The sequence below is a fragment of the Ornithodoros turicata genome, unplaced genomic scaffold (genome assembly GCF_037126465.1).
Source record: "Ornithodoros turicata isolate Travis unplaced genomic scaffold, ASM3712646v1 Chromosome97, whole genome shotgun sequence".
Lineage (NCBI taxonomy): Eukaryota > Metazoa > Arthropoda > Arachnida > Ixodida > Argasidae > Ornithodoros > Ornithodoros turicata.
The window spans coordinates 359914-385287 of record NW_026999398.1 but is presented as its reverse complement, the minus strand read 5'-3'; the positions used below and the strand labels follow the sequence as shown (position 1 = coordinate 385287).

At 43.5% G+C, this 25374-nt stretch overlaps 2 protein-coding genes and 1 long non-coding RNA gene across 3 annotated transcripts; 2 read left to right on the top strand and 1 right to left on the bottom strand.

The window, feature by feature from the left end:
• Window positions 1-1151: 1151 nt before the first annotated feature.
• LOC135374676 (uncharacterized) lies at window positions 1152-2378 on the bottom strand. Its single transcript, XM_064607608.1, has one exon. The coding sequence runs from the start codon at window positions 2376-2378 to the stop codon at window positions 1152-1154; it is 1227 nt and encodes a 408-aa protein (XP_064463678.1).
• A 6809-nt stretch (window positions 2379-9187) lies between these two features.
• LOC135374680 (uncharacterized) lies at window positions 9188-12249 on the top strand. The gene is made up of 3 exons (XR_010417068.1): window positions 9188-9204; window positions 9271-9306; window positions 11995-12249. It is a non-coding gene; the product is annotated as an uncharacterized LOC135374680 (long non-coding RNA).
• Window positions 12250-13560: 1311 nt separating this feature from the next.
• LOC135374675 (uncharacterized) lies at window positions 13561-25104 on the top strand. Its single transcript, XM_064607607.1, has 10 exons — window positions 13561-13576; window positions 13662-13811; window positions 14739-14852; window positions 15139-15396; window positions 16176-16289; window positions 16709-16783; window positions 21618-21823; window positions 23096-23255; window positions 24351-24375; window positions 24762-25104. The coding sequence occupies exons 1-10, from the start codon at window positions 13561-13563 to the stop codon at window positions 24955-24957; spliced, it is 1314 nt and encodes a 437-aa protein (XP_064463677.1). The 3' UTR covers window positions 24958-25104.
• The last annotated feature ends 270 nt before the right edge of the window (window positions 25105-25374 follow it).

The following is a 25374-nucleotide window of genomic DNA, read 5'->3' as shown; positions in this document are numbered from 1 at the left end:
AGTGCTTTTGAAGGGGTGTTAGAGTTTAGAGAGGATACAAATATTTTCCACGACTCCTTCTTGGCTCGGCGTCGCGTCCATCGGGCTTTAGCACGAGCTTTTTTAAATGCAAGCAGATTAGCACTTGTGGGGTATCTTCGAAATATCCCCCACGCTCGGTTCTGCTCCCTGCGTGTTTTCTCACATTCACTCGTCCACCAGGGTTTAGGACGCCTGGGGAGATTCCCTTTTGTTTGTGGGATGGATAGTGTAGCAGCATGAATAATTTTGTCTGTGATCACCTTGTTGGCCTCCTCCCCACAGAGACGATCAAAAGATGAAGGTGCAAGTTCTGCCTCTTTGGTAAATAACTCCCAGTCTGCTTCAGATAGCTTCCACCGGGGTGGCCGTGCTCTTTTATTACTGGTACCAGAGAATTTAAGGATAACCGGAAAGTGATCACTACCTCGAGGGTTTTGGTCGACTTTCCAGTCAACAAAGGGGTAAAGAGTGGGACTGCATAATGAGATGTCAATTGCAGAGAGTGACTGGGTTGCAGAGTTCATGTAGGTCGGCAACCCTCTATTTAACAAACAAACTGACCGGGAAAAGAGTATTCTTTCCAACATCTTACCACGGTTGTCAGTTTTTGCACTGCCCCACAAAGAATTGTGGGCATTAAAATCTCCCAAAATCATAAATGGTTGAGGCAGCTGGTCGCAAAGCTGCTCAAAGTCCCTCTGACGTACCATAGCTGAGGGAGGCAAGTACAAAGAGCAGACTGTAATGATCTGGTCTAAGCAAATTTGTATGGCTACAGCCTCAAGGTCTGTTACCAGTGGAATGTTCCTTACAGGGACAGAGAGTGGTACGACAACAGCCACACCACCAGATGCACGTGCTGTGTGCGCACGGTCCTTGCGGAAAATAGTGTACTTACGAAAAGGATTTAAATTTTCCGAAGTTAGGTACGTTTCCTGTAAACAGAAACACATTGCACTGTTCTCCTCAAACAGGTCATGAACGTCGTCCAAGTTTGAAAAAAGACCTCGACAATTCCATTGGATTATAACCTGTGCACCCATAAAAAGGATGGGAGAGAGAAGCAGCAAAATCCTTAACATGTGGTCGCTAATACAGAATCTCGTGGACTGTTTGGACATGAATGTTATTTAGGGAGGAGTTATCCTTGGTGGAAGCACTTTCTGTGTAGTTTTTGGTCTGCTGCCCCTACCTCGGCTAGATGTCCTCTCTCTCTTTTCTTTCCCCTGAGAGAGTACACCTGGGAGACTAGACGACGACTTCTGCGATAAGCAGTCGTCGTCGTCCATGTCCATGTCTTGCAATGTGGCCTGGGATTGGCCTGGTGTGGCCCCATCCCAGATGGAGGCTGTGCCATCAACTTCAGTAGAAGTTGTGGCTGTCTCCGGAGGAAATCCAGAGACAGGAAGAGACACCTCGGTGTCCTTTCCTTCTTGTTGGGGAGTATGGGGTAGAGGCCCAGAAGTCTGGGTCTCTACAGATTTCCTCAGTGGTGCTACTCCCCTGCGCACCACTTCGGAGAAGGTTCCCTTTCTCGAAAACTCAACCTGCGCTTTTGCATCTCGGTATGAAAGATTTTGTGTCACTTTGACTTTTAGTATGTCCTTCTCTTCCTTCCACCGTGGACAGGCGCGAGAGTAGACAGGATGATTACCTTTACAGTTTGCACACCTGACATCCTTCTCACAGGATTCTGCAGCATGATCCGTGCCAGCGCATTTCGGACAAGTAGCCTGTCCACGACAGACCTGCGACCCGTGGCCGAAACGTTGGCACTTAAAGCACCTCCGCGGATTAGGGATATATGGCCGGACGTGACAGTTTATGTACCCTGCTTTAATGGTAGTGGGAAGCTTATGTAATTGAAAGGAAAGGACAATGTGTTTAGTGGCAATCTCCTTACCGTCTCGACGCATGGTTATTCGCCGCGCTGTCACAACACCTTCATCCTTTAGACCTTCTTCGATCTCTGCATCTGAACAATCGAGAAGTTCATGTTCCGATATCACGCCCTTCACGATGTTCAGCGTACGATGCCTCGAAACTGTAACAGGTATGCCAGCAATTCTGTTTAGGGAAAACAGAGTTGAGCTTTGCTGTCGTGTCTGGACTTCGATCTGCAAGTCTCCTGTAGTCAGCTTTTTCGCAGAATACGACTTCCCAATGGCTTTTTCCAGTTCCTTCGCGATCGCAAATGGTGATACTTTGCTCAGGGGCTTAGACTCATCTTCTCCATGGATGATCAGGACCTTTGCAAACCATGGTTCTGGTGTGAGGTCCAGTGATTGTGTAGTTAGTGCATCGGTGCGGTGCCGCTTTCGGTACCGATCATGTTTTTTTGAGTTTGAAGAATCCATAAAAGAAATGTTGTGGTTCAGTGCAGTGGTGCGTCGCCCACCATGGAGCCCAACAAGGGAACGTGTCCCACACGCTAACGCCTGCCTCTGCACTATACCCTAGTGCAGCTTCTGGAGAGTGAAAGGACTGCCCAAGGTTGACCCTTGCCGCCAAAGAAGGTGAAGGGAGGAAAAGGAAGATAGTGAAGGAGTGGAGAAAGAAAAAGTGCGCCTGAACATGTAAAGCTAGTTGTAAAGTCCTGCTGCATCTTGCACAACATTTTAATGAAGCACGAATCACCTACAACACGGTACGTTGATGCTTCACTAGCAACAGGATCAGAGGGACAGCGACACTTCACTTCGATGGAGGCAACTCGTGTGCGACACAGTGCAAGGGCTACTGCTGTTCGTGACATGCTAAAGGAGTACTTCTCAGCAGAAGGAGCCATTCATCACGATAGTGCAAATGTTGCGTAAAACGTAAAAGAATATTCAGATGTACGCCATCATAAAAATTGGAGTGTTATAATTGTACCCGAGTACATAATTTTTTTGTACGGCTGCCAAGTGAATATATAATTTTTTTGTAATTGTTATTAGCCACTTTTTAAACACTTTGATCTATTGTTGATTTAAGACTCAAGCCACTAGCTACATAAACTCTCATGTCGAAACATCTTACTCAGACATTACGTCTTCGTGTTTGCAGTTTAAAAGATAGTGCTTATTTCAAGGTCAAATAATCAGACAACAGTCAAAGGTGCAGTTTACTTTTTATTAGAAACAGACCTTTTACATTTATGTGGGCTAACACTTGTTAACTTCATTGGTGGCAATATGCCACACAAACAAAAACAAAAGACAACTATGCAGATAGAGCACCCAGTAAACCATCGATGTCCCAAGGACGTCCTGTAATGATCCAAAAGTCCTGATCCATGAGAAACGTCCCATCGACGTAAAGAAGACGTCATTAAAAATGTCCTATCTTCGTCTGTCCAGGACGTACGGTCATGATATCACTGGGACTTCATATATACGTCCCAATATGACGTTGGTTTAGACGTTAGACACAGGCATATCTTTCATGCAAATGACATATTTGCAGCCATATGACAAAATTCAACAGCATACACCAAGAAATAAACAACCAGGCTCATTGTTAACAACAATACCAAAGTGGCAACACACCAAAGTTATTCCGCTCAATTTGAAATACCAAAGCTGCTAACGTGGTGTAAGCTTAGCAGAAGTCTATGGGTTTTGTTTCCCTTTGCAGTAGTACCCATCAAGCTTGATGAGTAGACCAACAACGCTCGGAGATGTCCTGTAATATCTCCATGCAGTGCAGAACACACAACTATATATGCATATGTCCTTTATTTATACCTCGTACATCACTGCACTAAAATCTCTCATAATACACCAATACTGGGTGTTTCAGAAATGTGTTCAGCAAGTTTGCTAGGGATATGGGACCATGAATGTAATAGTTGTCAACTCATATCTGTACGCTTGTCTGATACAGATGGGGGCTTTGCATAATGGAGGGGCAAAACCCTTTTTGCTGTTGCGACAAACACTTCGCGTTAGAGACCATAAACAACAGCAGTAATAACAGAACCAACACAGACAGGAATAACATCAGAAATAACAAGGCTACAATATTAACCAAATATATCAAGCGGAAAGAAAAGCAATGAGGACTGTGGCTGGAGTGGTGAAAGAGTATTTTTACGACTGTGATTGCTTAAACCAGAGCATTACACAAGTGAGAGTTTTTACTATCAGGCATAAAATTTGTACAGTTTACAACAAGGTCACAGTTTGCAATGCGTTACGCTATGTAAAGTTGAGTAATGGCCGTCTTGAAAGGGGGAGGGTGATGAATATGAACAAGAGATTCCAGCACGTGGTTCCAGTCGCGAATCGTCTTACGAAAGAAAGAGTGCATGAAGGAATTTTTGCAACAGTGCGGAATTTTGATCTGTGGGCATGATTATGGTGTGAAGAGATGTAGGAGCAGGAGAAAAAACTGATTGCGTGTGTACCTGTGTTATGAAATAATTTGTGGAAAAGACACAAACATGAAACTGCTCGCCTGCAGGACAGAAGTTTAATGCCAAGGTTCCGTTTTAATTGTGAAACACTACAGTCCAGTGAATAATTGCAAGTGATACAACGAGCGTTCTGAACGCATTCCAGATCATGTACTAGATATTCCTGATGTGTTCCCAACAGCGGAGGCATATTCTAGCTTCGGTAATGCGAAAGTGAAATATGATAGAAGCTTAATATGAGATGCAGCGAGTGCAAAATGGTGACGAAAATAGCCAAGGACCACGTTGGCTTCCGAGACATATTTATTAATATGGTAAGAGCAAAGGAATCGCTCCATTGACCAGGGTGTCGGAGCGAACCGAAAACCAGAGCACCAGAGCCGAAAACCAAAAAAAAAAACCCTCTATTTTGGTGCAAACCGGAACCGAATCGAAACTGTATACGTTGTTTTCGCTCAGGAGGGAAACCGAAAAATTTATTGAACGGTTTTCTGTCCAAGAAAAAGCTTCGCCGGTTTGGACTACGAATGAGCGAATGAAACTGACGTTGCGTGCTCTGAAGTCATGTCATGGATACTTTACGAGGGTTACGGTGGAATGTATGTCGGTATACTATGACCCCTTGGTAACGTTTTATCGTTCGCGCACATAGACTTAGAGGTACATGTGACCGGTTGTGACTCTCTACCAATGTGCCGTAGTGTTCGTTTTAATTTCATTCGCACAAACCTTCCTGAACTAAACACGACCCAAGGGGGCTGCGTAACGGCTTCTCTATCGGTAATGTCGCGCAACACGTCACTTATTTGAGAACAGCGAAGTTGACGTATCCGCAAGGGCAAGCGCGTACGAAGTGACGCTTCTTTTGTGGACAGGACGCAAAGAAAAGAAAAAGAAGCGAAAAAGGAGAGAAAACCTCGATTTGCGTCACACTCGTGCGGTGGTGCTTGCTGGCTAGGAAGCAGCAACAGACATTCGGATGGGACGCGATCGCACCAATCCAGCAAGAAAGTACTTTACGTATGACATCACGACAAACAAGTCCGTCTGTATCATGGGCTTCAAGAAAGGGGAACCTATTTGAACAGATAGTCACGAACAGGAACCAGGAGCTACCAATTTCACAGCTGCCTATTAATATTAAATACCATGTGTGCAGAATAAATGGGTTTACATTTTGCAACATTGATTTTTTTTCTGGGAATGAATATGCCCAACAGAAGCGGAACCGGTTCAAAACCGGTATTAACCGTTATTTTTTTGCTCTGGAGCAGAACCGGTACCGGACCGTTTATGATAGAACCAGAACGAAAAACGTTTCGGTTCGACACCCTGCCATCGACAACCTTCTTACTATCGCAAGGTTCAACAGTCACTATGACAGCCGAGAACACCGACAACTGACATGTGGCATGAAAAACTAGCATCTCATGAAGAAAATAACGATGAAAGATGAAAGTCACTGAAAAGGTTAGCCAGCTGTAGGACTCGAACCCACATCTTCTGGATTGCCGGTCCAGGGCTCTACCAATTGAGCTAAGCTAACACGCCTTCTCAGCGACTTCCAGGGTGTGTCATCTGAAGGGACAAACCAGCCGCTCTCTCTCACTCATACTCCTTTCACTCTTACATTTTTGCTCACTCATACACACATTCATACGACAGGGATTGACGCAAGCGGTAAATGTTTAGCATCTCATGGCAGGAGTAACACAGCCACAAATCCAAGGTGAAAGCTGAAGGCACACGAGATAAATCCAAGATGGCAAAAAGCTGTTGAACAGACAGCAGCAGTGTGTGAGTGCCCTAAAGTACCTCGGAAAACGTGAGGACGAGACGTTTAGTTCGGTCATACACCAGCTTGTCAGCACCATTCCACTTTTGCCGTGCTTGAGCCAAGGTTGAAGAACGAAAGTGCAAAATTTGCTTCAGCATATCTTCATGCGCACAGCACAGGCTGAAACAAAACTAACAATTCAGCCACGAGAAAAATAGCTACAACACAGTACAGATCGGTTAAAGACACACTAACTGCCTTCTCAAGAGAAATGACACTAAGCTTAACACAAGCACGCTTAGTTCACACAGTGCCACATTAGCCATAAAAATTACATTGAAGCTGGCTATGAAAGAGACATTTTTGGTAGCGACCAATGGGATCCTCAGGAAGTATGCTGACAGCATCCAATCACAGAACAGAAGCACACACAAACCTGTTGTGTATCTGTGCGTTCGAAACAGGATCGTTCGTGTGTGGAGCTATTCACAATGTGCATTTCTCAATATGAAAATGACTATGAATTAGTCTGTAACAATAGTAACAAATGTTCCTGTGCTACAAATCAACAGCACATTCAATGAGCAGCGACATAACCTTGTTTCATACATGGCACTGTGTCTTAAGCAAAACCACTCACTTGTCCGGCATGTGCAACAGACACTAAAAGCACCTGATGCAGACTGGAGTGCCATCATCAGTGCAGCAAGAGAGATTGGCACATATACAAGAAGACTAATGCAAGGAAGACTTCCATATAGCTCCATAGCAGAATCAGAACTTTGAATTATAGCAGCAAGTACAAAATTATGCTGTGTAAAGTTTCTCTGTTTGTACATCGTTTACATCAGTGCTTGCTTAGTAGCAAAGACACTTACCTGAGACACATAATACACAGTGCTACTAGGTGAACAGTGCTTTGCATATGCAGAAAAGCAGTCGCTCGCTGCTCCAATAGTAGTCCAAGTTAATTACAAATTCAGAATCATTTGTAGGGTAAACCAATAGTGCTTATCTTAGAACAATGTGGGAAAATTAGAGCGACGGCACAGGCTTAAATCAATGCTGTTCGATAACAGAATCTCGATGAAATGGGAAGTCAAGTCCGATAAGAAATGTAGCAAAATGCAACACTGAAGCTTCCTTAGTTTAATATTAATATTATGTAGTTTATTAATATTAAACTAAGGAAGCTTCAGTGTTGCTTTTTGTATTGTGCTATCAGTGCTGTTCAAAAGAATCCCCACTGTCACACTGCGTTACAAGCAGCAAGCAGATACTCACTTACCACATCAGGTTAATGCAGCAGATTGCGAGACTGCTTTGATGTTACAGCTTTCATTACCATCACCGAGGTCAAAGTGGTAGGGGCAGTGGCTTTTGAGATCCGGTGAGAGTGGTGGGTGTTCTCTGTCCTGTAATATCAGACCTCAGCTCAGATGATGTTCCAGGCACTGCTATCTTGAAATATCTGACACATGGAAATATTCATTTCTCTGAATACTGTCCATATGAAAGAGCCACAACACCATGAAGAGCAAACACACAGCATGGGCTAAAAACACTGATGCACAAGCTGAAACGACGTTCACTGCTTAGAGCCGAAACAAGAAAAAGTCTGGTATTATTTCGATTGTAGCTCCGTACCGGAATCAAAGCTTTGAATTATGATAACCAGTACGAAATTGACATAGCGTGCAATGTAATTTGAAATGAACTTGTTTTTGTACTTTAATGCCCCTTTAAGTCACACTTCCACTGAGCAATGAAAAGCATGTCTACCATATCATACCATGCCATGCCATGCCATGTGCACCATGTTGCACATGGGGGGGGGGGGGGTTCACCATCAGACATTCAGCACATATTGTATGAGAAGCAAAGAAGTAGGTAGTAAGTTGCAAGATGAAGACTATAACCAAACCAGAGACCAAAGTGAAAGAGGCATGACACAACATGTCCTCTCTATTTTTCTCTGTCTCGGCTTGTTCTTTCTCATGCAATGTACCAGCTTGTCTGCACCCTACATCTTTCTCTGTGCAAATTTCTTCTGTCGTGGTTGAACACAGGCAGCCGAGCCACTCTGTTTCCTGAACTAGCCAACATAACCTGCTGCTAACTTAAGCTGCACGAAGTTAACTTGCACTAACTTGACAAGAATAAACTAACCTAACCTAAACTAACTTGACCTAACACGATACGATGACAAACACAAGTCTTTTCTGAGGATAACACCTATACTACATACAAGAAATGGAGCTGCAGGCGATATATGAAGTCACCACATAGCTCCAGCAAACACCAAGTTAAAAGAAGAAGAAACACACTGCTGGCGCTGAAATGGTTTACTCACCACACTGTCACATCCCCGACAGGAGGACCACATCCGTCACGCAGAGTTGCTAAGTGCAGTAACAAGCTCTTGCGGATCTGTCCATCCACAACGTTGATTAGGAGCACACCGAATGACGAGAGATAAAACCTAACGTGCAGTGATGTGACCGATCACAACTTGGCATATGAGCCCATAAACTTTTGCTAAGTTTCGCATACCGAAACAATGCTCACCTATTATTTTGTGGCTGATCCTCACCAAGAGGATCACTCAAAGTTCGTATAATAGCAGTTACCTCATAAGAGGTGGGAAAACAGGAGTAGAACCACACAGATACGGATATGTGGCCCACAACCAGCAGCACAACCAAAGCCAAAGCCTCGCGTCGCGATGTCGATTGGGCGCCTGTACGCCGCCTGCAGCAGCGCATCGGTTCGTTCGCTTTATGGTATGTATCGGCATGTACGTATTATGTTCGGAAACAGGCACAATTTCAGCACTAAACGGCGCTGCTATTTTCTTTTACTTTATTCTCTCTCGTGCCGCGTAGGGCCGTTGGGCAATCGAACATCGAACCGCGCCGAAGCCAAAGCAGCTGTAAGCCGTAACCGTAGCCGTAATCTCTCACAGCGAGGAAGGCGGTGAAGGCGGAGAAGGCAAACTGCGTACATAGTAAGTAGCAAGTGTGAAGCACGGTGTGTAGCAATAGAAATACAAGACGCTAGTACACTTTACTAGGTGGCCCACGGAGACACAGGATCAGCAGCATGCGAGGTACGTTTGCGTTCAGTTGTTCCCTCTGGCGCGTTCAGTGCAGTGTTCCCGCGTTTTCGAAACTGGGATCTGCGTCTTTCAATCTCCGTGTTCGGTTTGCACTCGATTTTGGATATTCACATCTGTATTTGGTTTGTGCTTCATAACTTTATGCTGACGATGTGTTTTGGAGCGTAGAACTTTGAACTTACACCATGCCGAAAGTGAAAGACAAGAAATATGCATATCATAAAGCGCTGCGCACTAGCAAAGAGGCACTTGATGTTATTGAGCTCGATTTAGGCAGCACACTTCCGTCAGCAAGTCACCAATCGCACTCTATATCTGATGTTGATGTAGGGGTATTACTTTCATCTGATGTCGCGACGTCTTCGTCCGTGCCTATAGTGACGCTCCCTTCGACCTCACACGCAGCTGAGTTGTCAGACGTGCATTCTGCGGATGTGAGCAGCGAAATGCAAAGCACTGATGGAGAAATAGACGAGGTTTTACCGCTCTTTAGAGCAGCTGATCGAAGCGATTCGTCAGAGAGATCGTCTGGTGAAATCGAAAATGAGGCAGACATGCTTACAAAGATCAGAGCATGGGCAATCAAATACAGTGTTACCCAAGCAGCTTTGACTGCTCTACTGAAAATAATGAAAGAACACACGTGCCACTCTGAGTTCCCGACCGATGCGCGAACGCTCATGCGTACACCTCGTGGTACAGCGTCACAGATTCAAACAATGGGCAAAGGGCAGTACTGCCACTTCGGACTCTCCCGTGGCCTCCGTGCAATTCTTGACAACACATCTGACATACCACCAGTAGTACGGCTTGATATCAGTTTCGACGGGCTACCTATCAGCAAGAGTAGTGGCCTACAGCTGTGGCCAATTCAGTGCCTTGTTAAAGTTAATGCAGGTTCTATATTTCTGGTTGGCGTCTATTCCGGAGTGGAGAAACCTCAGTCAGCTAATGAATACCTGGCACCACTTGCTGATGAACTGAAACTGCTCATTGCCAACGGTCTGACTGTTAACGGCAGTCAATGTGACTTCATTTTAGATAGCATCATCTGTGATGCCCCGGCACGGGCATTTGTCTTTTCTATAAAGGGACACAATGCGAGATCCGGCTGCCCAAAGTGCACCATTGAGGGACAGTACATGGTGAACAGAATGTGCTTTCTTGACATGGATGCGCCATTGCGAACTGATGACAGCTTTCGTCAGCAGCACGACACAGACCACCACAAGGGAACCAGTATTCTTACAGAGTTGCCAATTGACTGCATATCAGTCGCACCCCTGGACTACATGCATCTCATCTGCTTAGGTGTAATGCGAAAACTTATTAATTTGTGGGTTGCTGCACCAAGATGTACACTTGGTCCGGCTGACAGGCACATGCTATCTGAACGCAGCGTAGCCCTTCAAGAACACATCCCGCGGGAGTTCACTAGAAAGCCTCGAGCCATAAATGAACTCGATCGATGGAAGGCAACTGAATTCCGCTTGTTCGTTCTGTACACTGGGCCATGTATTCTGCATGGTGTGCTACCTAACGACCACTACACAAATTTTGTGACGCTGCATTGTGCTATACAAATCTTGTGCAACGAGGTGTTGTGTAAGGACCATGCTGGCTACGCCGAGTCCCTCCTTCGACATTTTGTTTCCCATTTTGCTACCCTGTATGGAAAACATCAGGTTTCGTACAATGTTCATTGTTGCATTCACTTGGCAAACGACGCGAGCAAACGGGGTCCCCTAGACCGTTTCAGCGCGTTTCCATTTGAAAACAACATGAAGTTCCTGAAGCGCCAACTGCGAAGAGGTGGGGCTCCACTAGAGCAGCTGTACAACAGGCTTGCTGAGAGAGGAAGTACAGCGACGTCTCAGACAGAGCAACGGAGCGTGAAGTTTGCACATTCCCACTCTCATGGACCACTCGTACCTGAATGCAGGGGACCACAATACAGCAAAGTGACATTGCCAGGTTTCGTGTTGACCACACGTGATGGAGACAATTGCTGCTGCATTGACAACCACGTTATAGTGATTGACAACTTTGCAGTGTTGAGGTCGACTGGGGAGCCATGCATTGTTGGGCGAGAGTTCTGTGAAAAGAATGATCTGTACACCCAGCCATATGACTCGTCACGCCTAGGCATTTATGTCGTATCTGATCTTTCGAACCTGAAGTGTTGGCCAATCGGTAGCATAAGAAAGATGGTAAAGCTGCCATTCCACAATCGGCATGTTGTCTTACCGATGTTGCATTCGTGACATCAGCAAACACAGCAACACACTTTCCCTCATGTTCCATGCCCGGTACTATCATAAGCATCATGATAGGAAATATCACGTGGCTGATAGACATTGTATCGCAACTTTGGGAAGGTGCAAATAAAGGGCAGCAATACCTGAGGCAGCCACACTCTCTCCTTTCCACATAGTGCCACAGACCATCGCCACAAATCGGTTTTAAGATTTACAACGGCTCACTATTCCCAGTCATAATGCTGAGTATAGTACACGGGACAATATTTTTCTTTCTTGGAAATAGCTCTTTGCACATGTTCTCTTTCCACAGACTGTGTTACTTCATTACAGAAATGTCTTAATTCATATGATTTGTAAGATAAGTGCAATACTGGAGAAGTGACATTAAAATTTATATGATTTATCATTTGTACTGCAGACATGTTTCTTGTAGTACATTTCATCATTCATAATGAAATCGAAGTTGTGCCTGGGTCCTGGGTTGATGGTACGATGTGCAAGTGGCCAAAAGCAGCGTCACACAAAGTTAGGACAATGGTTACCAAAAGTGCTCCTGCGCAAGCTTCGTGGGCCGTGTATGAAGTGACAGTGAAGGGTGTCTTTGGTAAGTTTGAAAGAGTCTACTATAAAGACTTTTATTTTTCCTTTCCTAATTTTTCACAAATTGGGAAGAGTGCACATAATCACGCCACGTAAAGAAATTGTTCTATTTTGATAATCATTGGTACAGTGTTGATACATCAATGCTTTTGTGTGCTTCCCCTGCACACATTTCTATACCTGCACCTGATAATAGAGCTTGAATTACAACTGCACCAATATTTTGTACATGTAGCCCCTTGTTTGGAATTTGTAGCTGTCCTAAATAATCATTTTTCAGCTTGCGAAAATTTGGGGCTCTCCAATACGAATTGTCTTACAGCATGAGAGAACCTGATGTTCTGAGGCTGGAACAACATAGAAGGGACAGATACAAACAAAGCCTCCAGAAGATGTGGGTTCGATCCCTACAGCTGGCTAACCTTTTCAGTGACTTTCATCTTTCGTCTTACAGCATGCTTGCTATATTTATATATATATTTTTTTTATACAGGGTATTTCAGTTAAATCCCCTGGCTAAATAATCTGGAAGCTGTGCACTGTATGAATGAGTGGGAGGTGCTCTATTTACATGAACATACAAATGACCAGTTTTGTGAAAAAACGTAACTTCTCAAGCAGGGTGCCATCGGCATTAAAATGGGTGCTACCACTTTGCGGAAAAATCTGCCACTGATGCTGGTCATTTGTAATATTACCTACTTTTGTTGTGGTGGTGAAGCACAAAAGGATGCTCTTCCACCCCCTTACCCACCAATGAATTACGTCCTGCAGTTTGTTGTGACAAAAATATGTACAAAAGTACAATAAAAAACAGCGTGCGCCAATTTACTGAATGCGCTCTACAACAAGTGTCTCGTTTATATTTGGTCCACCCTGGTGTATATATACATATTTCCTGTTGGAGACAGCGCTGCTGTCGAAACGTCGAATACCCCCTCTTAGTTTTTATTAAAGTGCCCCTTTTATTTCTTGTCCTGTAGAAGCACCGTCTCCACTTCTGATCTTTATTGAATACCTATATATATATATATATATAAAAGTAGAATAATAAGAGGTGGATGACAGATTACAGGAAAGTTAACAAAAACTAATTTATTCAATCCAATAATATATATATATATATACGCACATATATTTTACTTTCCTATTTTTTCACGAAACCCTTACGAATTTTGTTTAAACCATGAGCGCCTCCTTGTAGGCAGTATCGGGCAAATATTTGTAAAAAAAAGAAAGTTATTCGAGTTGTGCACCCGTTTGCGAATTCTTTAACACGGGGATTTAATTGAAATACCCTGTACGTCTGAATGGGATGCATCGAGAGATTACAAACATGAACCTGGCATTAATCTGAGTAATAACATTATCCTTACCTTCCAGAATGTCGCTGTGCGTAAGTGAGCAACACTGCAACATCAGTATTGCATTTGGTACCAAGTAGGTACCTCACTGTACTAAAATACCTATTTTTTTCACACGCAGGGACATATGAAGAGGCGAGATCTAAACTGGATCGTTTCCAGTACACATCCGATGCAGCCACCGAAAGTGGTGGAAAAGCACGCAAGAGGAAGCGGCCACAACGCTTCTTAGATGATTCCTCTGAAGATGATGACCCCATTTCAGCTGCAGGTACAGGACTGTTATGGGTTATAATGCTCTATTTACATAATTTGCTGTACATGACGTAGGCACTGTAGCGTGACACCTGCGACTCAATCCATATCCAGAATGTGTTGAATTTGCTGCACCACTTTTTTGAGAAAAAAGGAGTTGATTGACAGTAGTTAGTCCTTCAGCTCGTGCTATGTAGTGACCACAGGGCTACTTGCCAAAACATGTTAATGTAGCGTTTAGTAATTGGCTTTTCAGTGCATGTTAAGGCTGACCTCTAAATCCTCCAAGGATACTGTAAAGGAAACAAAAATAAGAGCAGACACTACAGGTCTGATCATTTCACCCCTGCATGCTGCTTGATGAGGTATGAGGTATGATCGGAGTGAAAAGACAGTTGCTCTGGGGTCCAACCATCAGTTAACAACAGAGTAACACGTTACAGGTGATGTAGGTGCATTTGCCGGCCCTGTTGCGATATGCTGCCTTCCTTTTGCTCTTGCTTGATAATGGAGATGTTGCTAGGTGAACCAATGGTGACGTCCTAATATCTCTACCACCTGGTACATGGCATAAGCTGATAGCGAAATATTGAGTCGCGTTGCAATTTTTCTTTTTGAATATTTGCTGCTGCTCAACAGCAGCAACACCGAGTGAAAACACTGTGTATGTCGCGTGTGAATTTATCCGGTTTTATTTTTCAGCAAGATCAAAGGTAAATATGAAGTTATATTTGCTTCTCTTGATTTGCATGTAATATTGTCAAATGCATTTGTCATTATGGTCTGAAATGTGTAACATTTTAAAAACACTTGTGATCTCTCTGTCACCAATGTGTGTCACTCTGCTGAACAAGGGCCTCAATCCCAGCAATTCTTAGGGCAAGCAACCTTACGGGTACAAACAAATTTCTTCTTGAAAAAAAAATTATATTTATTTGAACAGGCAAAAGAAGACGTGTGCACCCACTGCTTTCAGATGTAGATGATGACGTTCTGCCTGTTGAAGATTTACCCTCAATCCCTGCATCATTCCCACAAGCTACAGCAACAGGCAAGGGTGAGTACTCTCTACTCTTTCTTGAATTTTTTTTTAGAACAAAAACATTTTTTTGTTTGCGCGAAATTGTACAAGGGGTGTTCATGGGCACTGAAAATAAAATATTGAAATTGCCAGCTTCATTCATCACAATTGGCATCCAAAAATTGCAGTGGACAGAAATATGAACCAAATACAACATGAGTGTGATCAAATCATGATCTAAGCCAACTGTGCTTGTTCTCCCCCCCTCCCCACTTCTCTCTCTTTCTCTCTCCTTTTTTTATTTTATTTTTTTTTTTTGCAGGAAGTCACTCACGCGTGTCAGGAACACTTCTAGCCCCATCAGCATCGCAACCCCAAGTTCAAGGCATGCATATCCTTCACATGGATATCCAGCAAATGCAAATGCAATGCAGTGCTAAATTCATGCTTTGCTGTTCATTTTCAGCACCCTATGAGTCATTTCTTAACAGTGCCAGACAGCAGCCAGGGGTCACTGATGTCGTCTCCTCCGAACCACATTCCTCGAGGTCATCTTCCTGCATCTTCTCTCCTCACACAGGTATGCACACACATCAAACTTGATTACTTTACGTCACAGTGGATGTCACATTAAGTGCACTGCCTCACACTCTGCCCACGATGGTAGTGGTGACTACGTAAACTTCCATGTTTCGTACTTCTTGCACTGCCACTGGCTGATAGATACTCGCTGGCGGGAAAGTGTTAATGCAATAGTGACCAAAGCTATGGTGCCAGTGCAGTGACCTTGGGCTTCTGCCATTCGTCCCCTGAGGTCTGACCATGTACCTGTGTCGTCCATCTGTTTTTGTACTGAAGTGCTAGAACATGGCTCAGTCAAGAAGCCATGTGGAGGACTTCGTCCTCGCTGCTGCGTGCTATGCACTCAGTCACGCTTTTGACGCCCACATGCTGCTACAAGCACAAATCACACAGAGGGCTGTACTTGCGTATTCCAAATATGTGTGGTTTATGCTGTTTGCTGCGTACAGTGTAGGTACAACCTTACAACCTGAAATTGCCAGCTTCATTTACCACAATAGGCATAAAAAATTGCAGTGGACAGAAAGATGAACCAAAACAACATGAGTTCATGATCTAAGCTAACTCTGCTTGTCTCCCTCTCTCTCTCTCTCCCCTTCTTTTTTTTATTTGTTTTGCACGAAGTCACTCACGCGTGTCAGAAACACTGCTAGCCCCATCAACACCGCAACCCCAAGGCATATGCATATTCTTTCACATGGATATCTAGGAAATGCAAAGCCGTGGCCCTGTTTTATGCAGTGCTAAATTCATGCTTTTCTGTTGATCGATTTTCAGCACCCCATGAGTCATTTCTTAACAGTGCCAGACAGCAGCCAGGGGTCACTGAGGTCGTCTCCTCCGAACCACATTCCTCGAGGTCATCTTCCTCCATCTTCTCTCCTCACACAGGTATGCACACACTTGATTACTTTACGTCACAGTGGATGTCGCATTAAGTGCACTGCCTCACACTCTGCCCACGTTGGTAGTGGTGACTACGTAAACTTCCATGTTTCGTGCTTCTTGCACTGCCTCTGGCTGATAGATAGTCGCTGGCGGGAAAGTGTATATTCCAAATATGTGTGGTTTACGCTGTTTGTTGTGTATAGTGTACGTACAACCTGTTGGAGGGATCATATTACACATCCACTTATGCAGCTGCGAGCCACATCCTTTGGGATGTATTTTCTTGTACCTAGCCATTCCTTTTTGCGATTTTCATGTTTTTCTTCTTTTTTTAAGTCTTGTATTAGGTGTGCGAGCCTTACAAATTTTGCTTATGTTACTGTACCAGTGCTGAAAAAAAATCGGACTTTTGTGATTTACAGGACAGTCCCAAGCGGAGCACAGTGTTGAAGAAGATCAACAGCCACGCCGATTTCGGCAACCCTCCTCCATACAGGGTAATTGAATGATACTGTTTTATCTGAATGCCTTGTACCAGCAATTATGCACAATACTGAGAAAATGTCTGAGATGCTTACGTACACACAGAAAATGAACAAACAGGGAAAGTGTACTCTTTTCACATAATCAATCAATCAATCTTTTCGACAACCGTATTGCACTATCGTTTTGTTTGTCGACCAAGAGCGAAGGAGCCTCTGCCTCCTAAACGTGGCCGAATAGGAGGACACGAAAGGCGGAGTACCGCAAACGCTGCTCTTGCCTAAGGGATGGTGCAGTGTTAGCTCTCGGGGTGTGTGACCAGCAGGCTGCTTCTTGAGGACGTTGACTTTGAAGCTGACCCGCAGCATCTGCTGCCGCCTAAAATATGGCGAAACGTGAATGCTCGGTGTGTGTGACCAGCAGTGGTCACGATAATGCGGAGCCTCAACCTTTAGGCTGACCGGCATGACCTAAACTTCCTTTTGCTCTCCATCCCACGCTGTGGCTATACTTACATGCAACAAGTACTGTTTACTTTTGACAATTATGCTTTCAAGTGCTAATTTCAAAACTTCGGCGATAAAATTTTAGCGAATATTATGTCTTCCAGTGTATAGTTGGGCCCACAAGCTTCAGTGATATTGATTCCAGCATTTAAGGCCAGGAGCCCTCTGTTCATAAATAATGATGAACAGTATTATATTTTATTTGATTATTTTTATTATTGTTCACTTAACATTTTGTTGAAAACAAGCCAGTAAATAAATTCCAGAAACACTTGCCGAATGGGCATATGATAAAGAAATCACTTTTTCATAAAAACAAAGGGAAAAAATGGTTCTATAGGCCACCTACTGGTTGTAAACAAACAACGTCACAACGACACATGTCGTGACCCGTGGTTGGCACGACAAGCCACGTGTGTTGTTTTGATGGTAGCGAAGGAGATACGAAGGGAAATGTCATGTGCGAGGCATATACTACTCTGACCTCATTTCACGAACAGCGAAAACTATGAACTTAATGACGGCAGCACCAACGTGCGTTTGTTTTGCCAACGGTCCACTCTCTCCCAATCACATGATATCTTGAATATGACATGCTGTGGCTGCTGGTCTGTTGCCCTGTGTGTGTGTCTTTCTTAAAGTAATTACTGCGTGTGCCTTTGTTCGCTATTTACATGCACGAAATGCTACTGGAACTGCACAGTCTTTCAAACCAAAGTTGGACATTTTTGCACAGCTCTTATGCATAAACACTGCCTCAGTGCACTGCTGTAATTGATATTGATTAAGAAGTGCTTAGAGAAATTTCATTTGTTAATATGCTCCACAACTAATAGGTTCTGTTTTGCTGTGAACGAAATATCTTGTCAGCGTCTTTGCGAGGTCGTTGAAACTACAGGGTTATTCTAGCAAACGTTACACATTTCGATTGCACTGTAAAAATAGAATACTAGGTTTGGCACATCCCAAACTTTGCAGATTGTTAGCCATTTATCTGAAGTTTCATTCGAATTTTTTGTAAGCGCTATGGTCATGTAGAAAGAAAATTAAAAATAAAGCGAAATCTAGCCCTATGCATTTTCAATGGCCTATCCCACACAAACACTGCCGCTTTTCTTGTGTCTGCTTCCCATTCCCATCACTTCACACAGGTAGCACTGCCTACAACGATGTGACATGTTGCTTCCGACGTTATGCACCGATCTTCTTGTTCCAGCCTTGTTCTGTGTGGTGAAATGAAAATGAAGCGCGCACAGCAGAAAATGGCAGCTTTTGAGTGAGATAGGCCATAGAAAATGTATAGAGTGAAATTTTGCTTGATTTTTAATTTTTCTTCTACAGGATCATAATGCTCACAAAAAATTCCAACAAAACTTCAGACAAGTGGCTACCAGTGTGCAAAGATTGGTGTTGGATAAACCCTGTCTTTTATTTTTACGATGCGATCGAAATGTTTAACGTTTGCATATGTATATGCCGCGACAGTATGTTTCTGCGCATGAGAGAAAGCATCTGATAAAGCGTCTGTCCACTCAAAAGTCAGCAATAAGCGAGCACTCTCAGACGGGCCACAACACTATGGTGAAAAGATGACGCAAAGTGAACTCCACATGCAGTTGTTGCAGTACCTTATTTGAGAGCGATCCCGTGAGACCATCCTACGTGCATGTGGGGAACGTGAAAAGCTGAGGGGCTGCACAAAATGCTGACCTACTTTCGTAGTGTATTAGCAGACTGAATGCAAAGTGCACATGCGACTCTTATTCCCTTCTAGCGTAAAACCCACTTCATCTAGCAGTACATTGCACCAGTTCTTTCGGTTCCTCTCTCTAGTTTTTACTTATTTATTTATTGTTTTGAAGAGTATAGATGAAACAAGATTAGGAAGCGATTCTCCAAGGTTTTGGTGCCTTCTCAGTATTTCTTGCAGGTAGGTGGAAAAAATGGTGCTGTCCTAAGCAGCACAGTGTACTGAAATTTGAATGCAATGGGAGTGGACGAGTGAGTAGAATGCTTTGAAGAGACTCATGAAACTAAAGAACACTGATCAGACCCATACCATCCATCCCATTGCCTCGACTTTCAGTACATGTGCCGCTTGGGGCCATTCTTCTATAAAAGCATGTATTGCAGAGCAGTTAGTGAAATGGCATGATACACACACACAGGATAATTATTTTAAATGTTTTAGTTCAGTGTGAGGTAGTGAACTGGTACACTTGAACAAGCTGCAAAGTTTTTTGTTCTTGTTGTTTTTGTTTTATTTTATTTATTTTTTTCATCATTCGCCCATGGTGTGTTTCTGGAATGTTTTGGGGGGGGGAGGGGAGACCACTTGGCACGCTTTATGTTGACTTGTTAGGAGGAAATGTTAAGTGACCAACAAGGATAACAGTAATAATGATCAGTGTTATTATTTATGAATACCGTGAAGCTCTGGTCTGAAATGCACATGGAATTCATATCCTTGAAGCTTGAGGGCTCAACTATACCATAGAAGACGTAATATTGTCCCAAATTTTGTAATATGTATCGATAATGTTTTTAAATGAACACCGAAAAGCATAATCGTCAAAACTAGTTTGAGCCATCAAAAGTTAGGTCATTTCTGTGCAACTCAAGGTTGAGGTGCTGCAAAAGGCGGACCATCATGTGCGACTACTGAGTGCTAACGTTGCGCCATCTCTTTGGCGGGAGCAGAGGCTGCGGGTCAGGTTGAAGGCCGACGCGCCTCGAGAAGCAGACAACTGCTGGTCATACATCCTAAGGGCTAATGCTGCGCCTTCCGCGTCGTCCTATTCGTCAGCATTGAGGAGGCAGTGCCTCCCTTGCTCTTGGTCAACAAACAGGACGATAGTTGAGTATACAATGAAAAGGAGACTTTTGACCTGTATGTGAAATGAAACAGACAAGCTCTATGAGTGTTGGTGACCATCAGTTTGGCCCTGATTTGTGGTATGTTTGCCGGAAAACTGGTACACTTGACCAAAACACAACACCACGCCTTCCAACAACTCGAATGGTATTTACTATACTGCCGCGCCTCATTAATACAAACCCCATTAATATGGCCTCTCAAATTTTGTGAGGACCAAACGTTATCAATTCAATTTCGTCCAGTTAATGGGGAAACTCACTTTTCGACATTGGACAGTCCAGCAAGGTACGAAGTTATGCCTTCTCCTTCGCAGCCGTCCACAACAACTAAAACAGGAAAGGGGATCACTTGTGGTCATGAAGGGCCTGAAAAATCCAGTTTGGCATCATAACTGTTCTGAACATGTGCACGGGCGATTCACTCTCGTCCAGTGAGTTGTGCCGCGTCTCCGAAGATGTGCAATGAACAAAATAAAGAAAGAAATGGGGTTCCTTCACAAATGTTTTGCGGACGATCTACCAAATGGATTTTTGTTCTGAAAACGGGTACGATATCAGGTCATCGAAAGGAACAGATGTTCTCATTAGAACAACTACGTAGCTTTTATAATTAAAAAGTTAATTAACGATGTTTACGTAATTAGTGATTTGATGGTCGAGCAACATCTGGCCAAGAATGTCCGCTGGCCCAGAGATGGTAGAAGTGAAAACAGCATGCCTATTGCCCTTAAAGCTTTTTAAAGAAAAATCTGTATTGCCTAAAAAAAGACACCCTGTATATTGAGTGTGCACATTATCTGCTGCAGTCGTCAATGGCGCCTTCCACACTTATGTATATGGGGGGTATCTCTGCCCGGACGAAGAGAAGATGAGTAAGTACACGTAAAGAAAAACGGGAGGGAGGGGATTAAGTAGACATAGGAGTTGTGCATGTTTCTTATTTAAGTATCCTGATTGTCCACCAGATCTACTATGAAAGAAACATGCTACACGTTTTATGTGCCGCACAGACTTTTGTGCGTCGTCATTACTGCGTCGTCATGCAGTAAGACAAGCTACATGGCCTTGTCTGGGGCACAATAGTGGTTGCTGCTAAATGTACTCAACAACTCGTTGTGTATCACTTTGCATAGAGCTAGAAATGTCGCACAGCACATGATATTGTTCAGTCTTTTTGAAGTGAAGTGTAACTGAGGTGTAACCTATAATTGCATATGATTTATCTGTAATGTACATTTTAGAAGCTCTCAGTTTTTCATTTCAAATTAATGAATCTGTAAAACATTAAGAGATAACACAATACTATAAGTATACAATGCAACAGCCCAAAAGATGTTAGTCACCTGTAGTATAGAGTACTGCTTACACCGTTCAATCAAACTGTTCACTTGAAGGAAGCAAAAAATGGCTACATACAGATAAATTACTGCGTACTTACACAGTCAATAATTTGCTGTATTCTTAGAATTCCAGAAGCAGGTCCTGCGACTTCTATATATACTTAGGCACAGACAGCAGCAGCATGGAGATATGTTGCAGGAGCTTTGCAGCCGCAACGCTTTCCCTGAACAAGTTCTGCTACCGCCAGCTCTTATTAGAGCTCCATTTGGAAGCGTGGCACAACTGGAGGAGTTCAATTCCCAGATGAATGACACAAGGAAGGAACAGCTGGTAAGAGGCCAGTCTACTGTGACAGCAATACATCAGCAGAGCAGGACATAGGTTTTAAGTGTCATGTATGTTGGCTGCATAAAGCAGAAGTTGTCCCTTCCCCCCCACACCTTGTTTTAAAATTACAGAAACATGAACGATTTTGAGAAAGAAAATCATTGGAAGGCTAATTCAGTGTTGTATAGTACATTAGACCAGATTGTCTCAATGCACGACAGGAGAGAATGTGTGTAAAGCACTTCTTTCCTTCTAGCCTCGCGTGCTCCTCACCAATAAAAATTGACCAACATGCGACCTCTGTGCGCTATACATAGGGGGTGACATTTTCGGGTTAAACCGGATTCTGCCCGGTTATTTCCCCCAAACTGCCCTCTGACCAATTCAAGTTAACCAAATTTCCCCCAATTCCAGTCACTATGAAATCCTCAAGTGAGGTTTCCACTGAAAATGAATGAAGGTCACCATGTGTAACACATGCAAGGATTGATCAGTTACGTTCCCAGAAATACACCCGTGTATGTCAGCGCTGTCTATTCCTTGGGGGATGGGAGATTAGTGCTTAATGCACAAGTGGAGAAACAGAAACACCCGATAACAACTGAAGGCACTATTATAGCTCAATTTCTCCCTGAATTAGAGATTTAAAAATAGCTCCCGATTTTTAGCGCCCAAATTTCTTCGGGACCACATCACCAAGCCAGATAACAAATAGCCCCCCCTTCCCACCCGAATCTGATAAAGGCATTCAACCTGAACAAAAAATCACTCCCTAACTCTACACAACCATACCCAGCCACAATTTGGTTATAGCAAGTGCAGTGTGTACCTTTTGTAAAAAAACAAAGCATTTTTCAGCATTCAGTCAATTTGAATTTTTTGACGAAAATCCGGATCCAAGCAAGGGCCCAACTGAACCTCCGTATGCCATAGGGGGTTAGTCGACTTACCCCTTTTTATTATTTTTGCTGCAATGACATCTACATGCCAGTATGTGCCTGCCAAAAAAACTTTACGACAGTATTTGCAATTCATTGGCCCGCTACAGGAGGGAAAGAAAAGGGAAATGCATGTGTGTCAACAGGACAGTCAATCAGATCAGGCCTTTTTTCTCGGTTTGGGATTTGTAGACTTCTTGCTCAGCGAAAATGCTACTCAGTCGAAATCCAAATATTTCCTTTTACTGGTTCTCAGTCAAAACAACAGGTCCACATTTAAATCAAATCTCACATTTCGTACCCACAACACTGATCTCAAGAATGTCTGCCCCTGCAGGTGAGAGAACTTGCTGAACTTGGAGGGACAGAGTTTGGAGCAGCCACAAGAACAGCCCTCCAGTACATCATGACTGATTTTGTAGCATGCGAATACAGCTGGAAGGGTCAGAAGGGGAAGAGGAAATTTTGCATTCTGTGCTTCCCTGCAATCATTCTTGGTAAGTAAATATGCTACGAGTGTACGTCTCTGTGCATGAGAGAGAGAAAATTTGGAGAAAGCACTTGACAAATTGTCAACAGAGGAACCAGCAGTAAGGGGACATTTGTAGACTGACAATAGCACTATAGGGAAAACCATGAAGCAATGTGGACCTCACTAACCCTTGAGTAGAAGCTAGTCACGTGACTACGGAATTACGTAACCTTCGGGTACGTTGTGGAACGGGCGCAAGTACGATTCTCAAAATGGCAACAGCAAACAATATTAACATCTGGGCCCAGCGGCATAAGAACCGCTGTTCGCTGCTTTGCTTCAGTGTGACGCTGTTGACTTCCGTATAGGGTTCGTAAAGCATTCACGCCACGAAATAGGGGTATTTACCACACGTTCCGAAAAAGGTAGCGCTGTTCTCGACCGCAGCTAGCTCTGAAACGCACAGAAACAGGTTTCAACCTTCTCATACGACAATCTGATGTGTGTTGTATATATGGTTCCATTCATGTTGCTCTGAAGAAATCATCACGTCTCAAAATTCACACTGGAACTTTCCTGGGTCCTCTATAATGCTGCCGAGATGAGCAGCAGCAAAAGCAGACGACCGTAAATTTGAATGCAGATGACAGCTCTGATGTCACTAGCCTTACCTATTCCCGTCTGATAGGGAGTAGAGCGAGTCGATCTCAAGTAGTTACTCTCGAGCAGGCAACCCGCTTTTGGAACGGAGGTCGTGATGCCATCGAGTAGGTTTTGGAACGCGGAGAGTAGCTACTTCCTACTCTGGTAGATCCGGGTGAGTTCTGGAATGCAGCCATTGTAACTTCTTTCAGAGCATTCTAATCGGACCGTTCTATGTGCATGAGGGGAAGGGAAAAGAGGAGCGGGTGCACGAAAGACTGACCTACTTTCATTGCTCAATCCTCGGCAAATGTGGCGCTGTCTTGTTTAGTTTCATATTTGTTGTACTCCAGGTATTGTACTAAAGGTTCCATATTGTGATCAGCAGGGGTGTGCGAATCTGTATATTACAAGTGAGATTGATTGGGGGAAATGTTGAACACTAGTGAAGTATTGAATATTCATGCATATTTTACAGCATGCACCTTTTGCACTAAAAGCTTGTAAGTATCTCATGGCTTGAGTGTATGTTTCGTGTCATTAACTGCCACAAGAGAGACGTTCGATACCTGTGTGGGAATCTGCTACTCTTCAATTTATGTGGCAGTGTTCACCGCTTTTCAGTGGATTTTACACTTACTAGGGCAATTATCTTGACTTTAAAATTTGTGGTCAGGCAATGGCATGATACACTTGTGATACTCTAATTGTTTCTAAATATACACTGCTCCTTGTGAAGCGAACAAATTTGCAGCTTTGCATGAACGCCATTTAGATTCTGTGTTGGAGTGCTGAACAGAGACATGAAGCACATGGACCATGTTCCATGTTCTTCCACATTGGTGCACAATACAATAATTCTAACAAAAGCTACAATGATATTTTTCAGAGTCTCTCAAGCGCCAAAAGAAGTTTGCGGAAGTCACCAAACACGAGGTGGACACAACAATAATGTGCTGGCTTCGGCACGCGAAAGAACGCTGCACAAAGGTTTCAGCAACCAGCGAGATGTGATTGAATGGAACTCTATTGCCAGCCGCATTTGCTGGTGTTTTTTCTTTCTTTTTTTTCTGTGTTTTCTGTAAAGCGAGTTCTGCTCGCGTAGCAATGTAAGCTACCTCTTAAACCACTGATAGAGTTCATGTGGCATTTTAAATTTTTGGAGTATTTTAAGCCTACTGCATTTCACGTTCTGTTACAGAGTCACGTTTGTCGTGAAAGTACACTATACATATGCAAACCCCTGTTTGAAAGTATGATACTATACATACGTACGTAAAAATATACATCATATCTTATACTTTGTAGCTTGGACAAGAATAAAAGTACACAGTAGAATATTGAACTCGGAAGCTTGGTTCTGAAAGGTTGTGTTTTTTAGACTATGTTTAGATGGCACGTCTCATAGCTTCCCTGAGGTAATCTGCTTCCTCTGGAAGCAAAAGAATGGGGGGGGGGGCGGTGCTGATGCACATATCAAACACATATTTCACTGTTGGAAC

What these genes read in the sequence shown, in the direction of transcription:
- LOC135374676 (XM_064607608.1), bottom strand. Translation starts at nt 2,378, where the DNA reads ATGGATTCTTCAAACTCAAAAAAACATGATCGGTACCGAAAGCGGCAC.
- LOC135374675 (XM_064607607.1), top strand. An exon ending in TGACCCCATTTCAGCTGCAG is followed by an intron (nt 13,812 to 14,738) that starts GTACAGGACTGT and finishes TTATTTGAACAG; the next exon opens with GCAAAAGAAGACGTGTGCAC. An exon ending in ACCTTTTGCACTAAAAGCTT is followed by an intron (nt 24,376 to 24,761) that starts GTAAGTATCTCA and finishes GATATTTTTCAG; the next exon opens with AGTCTCTCAAGCGCCAAAAG.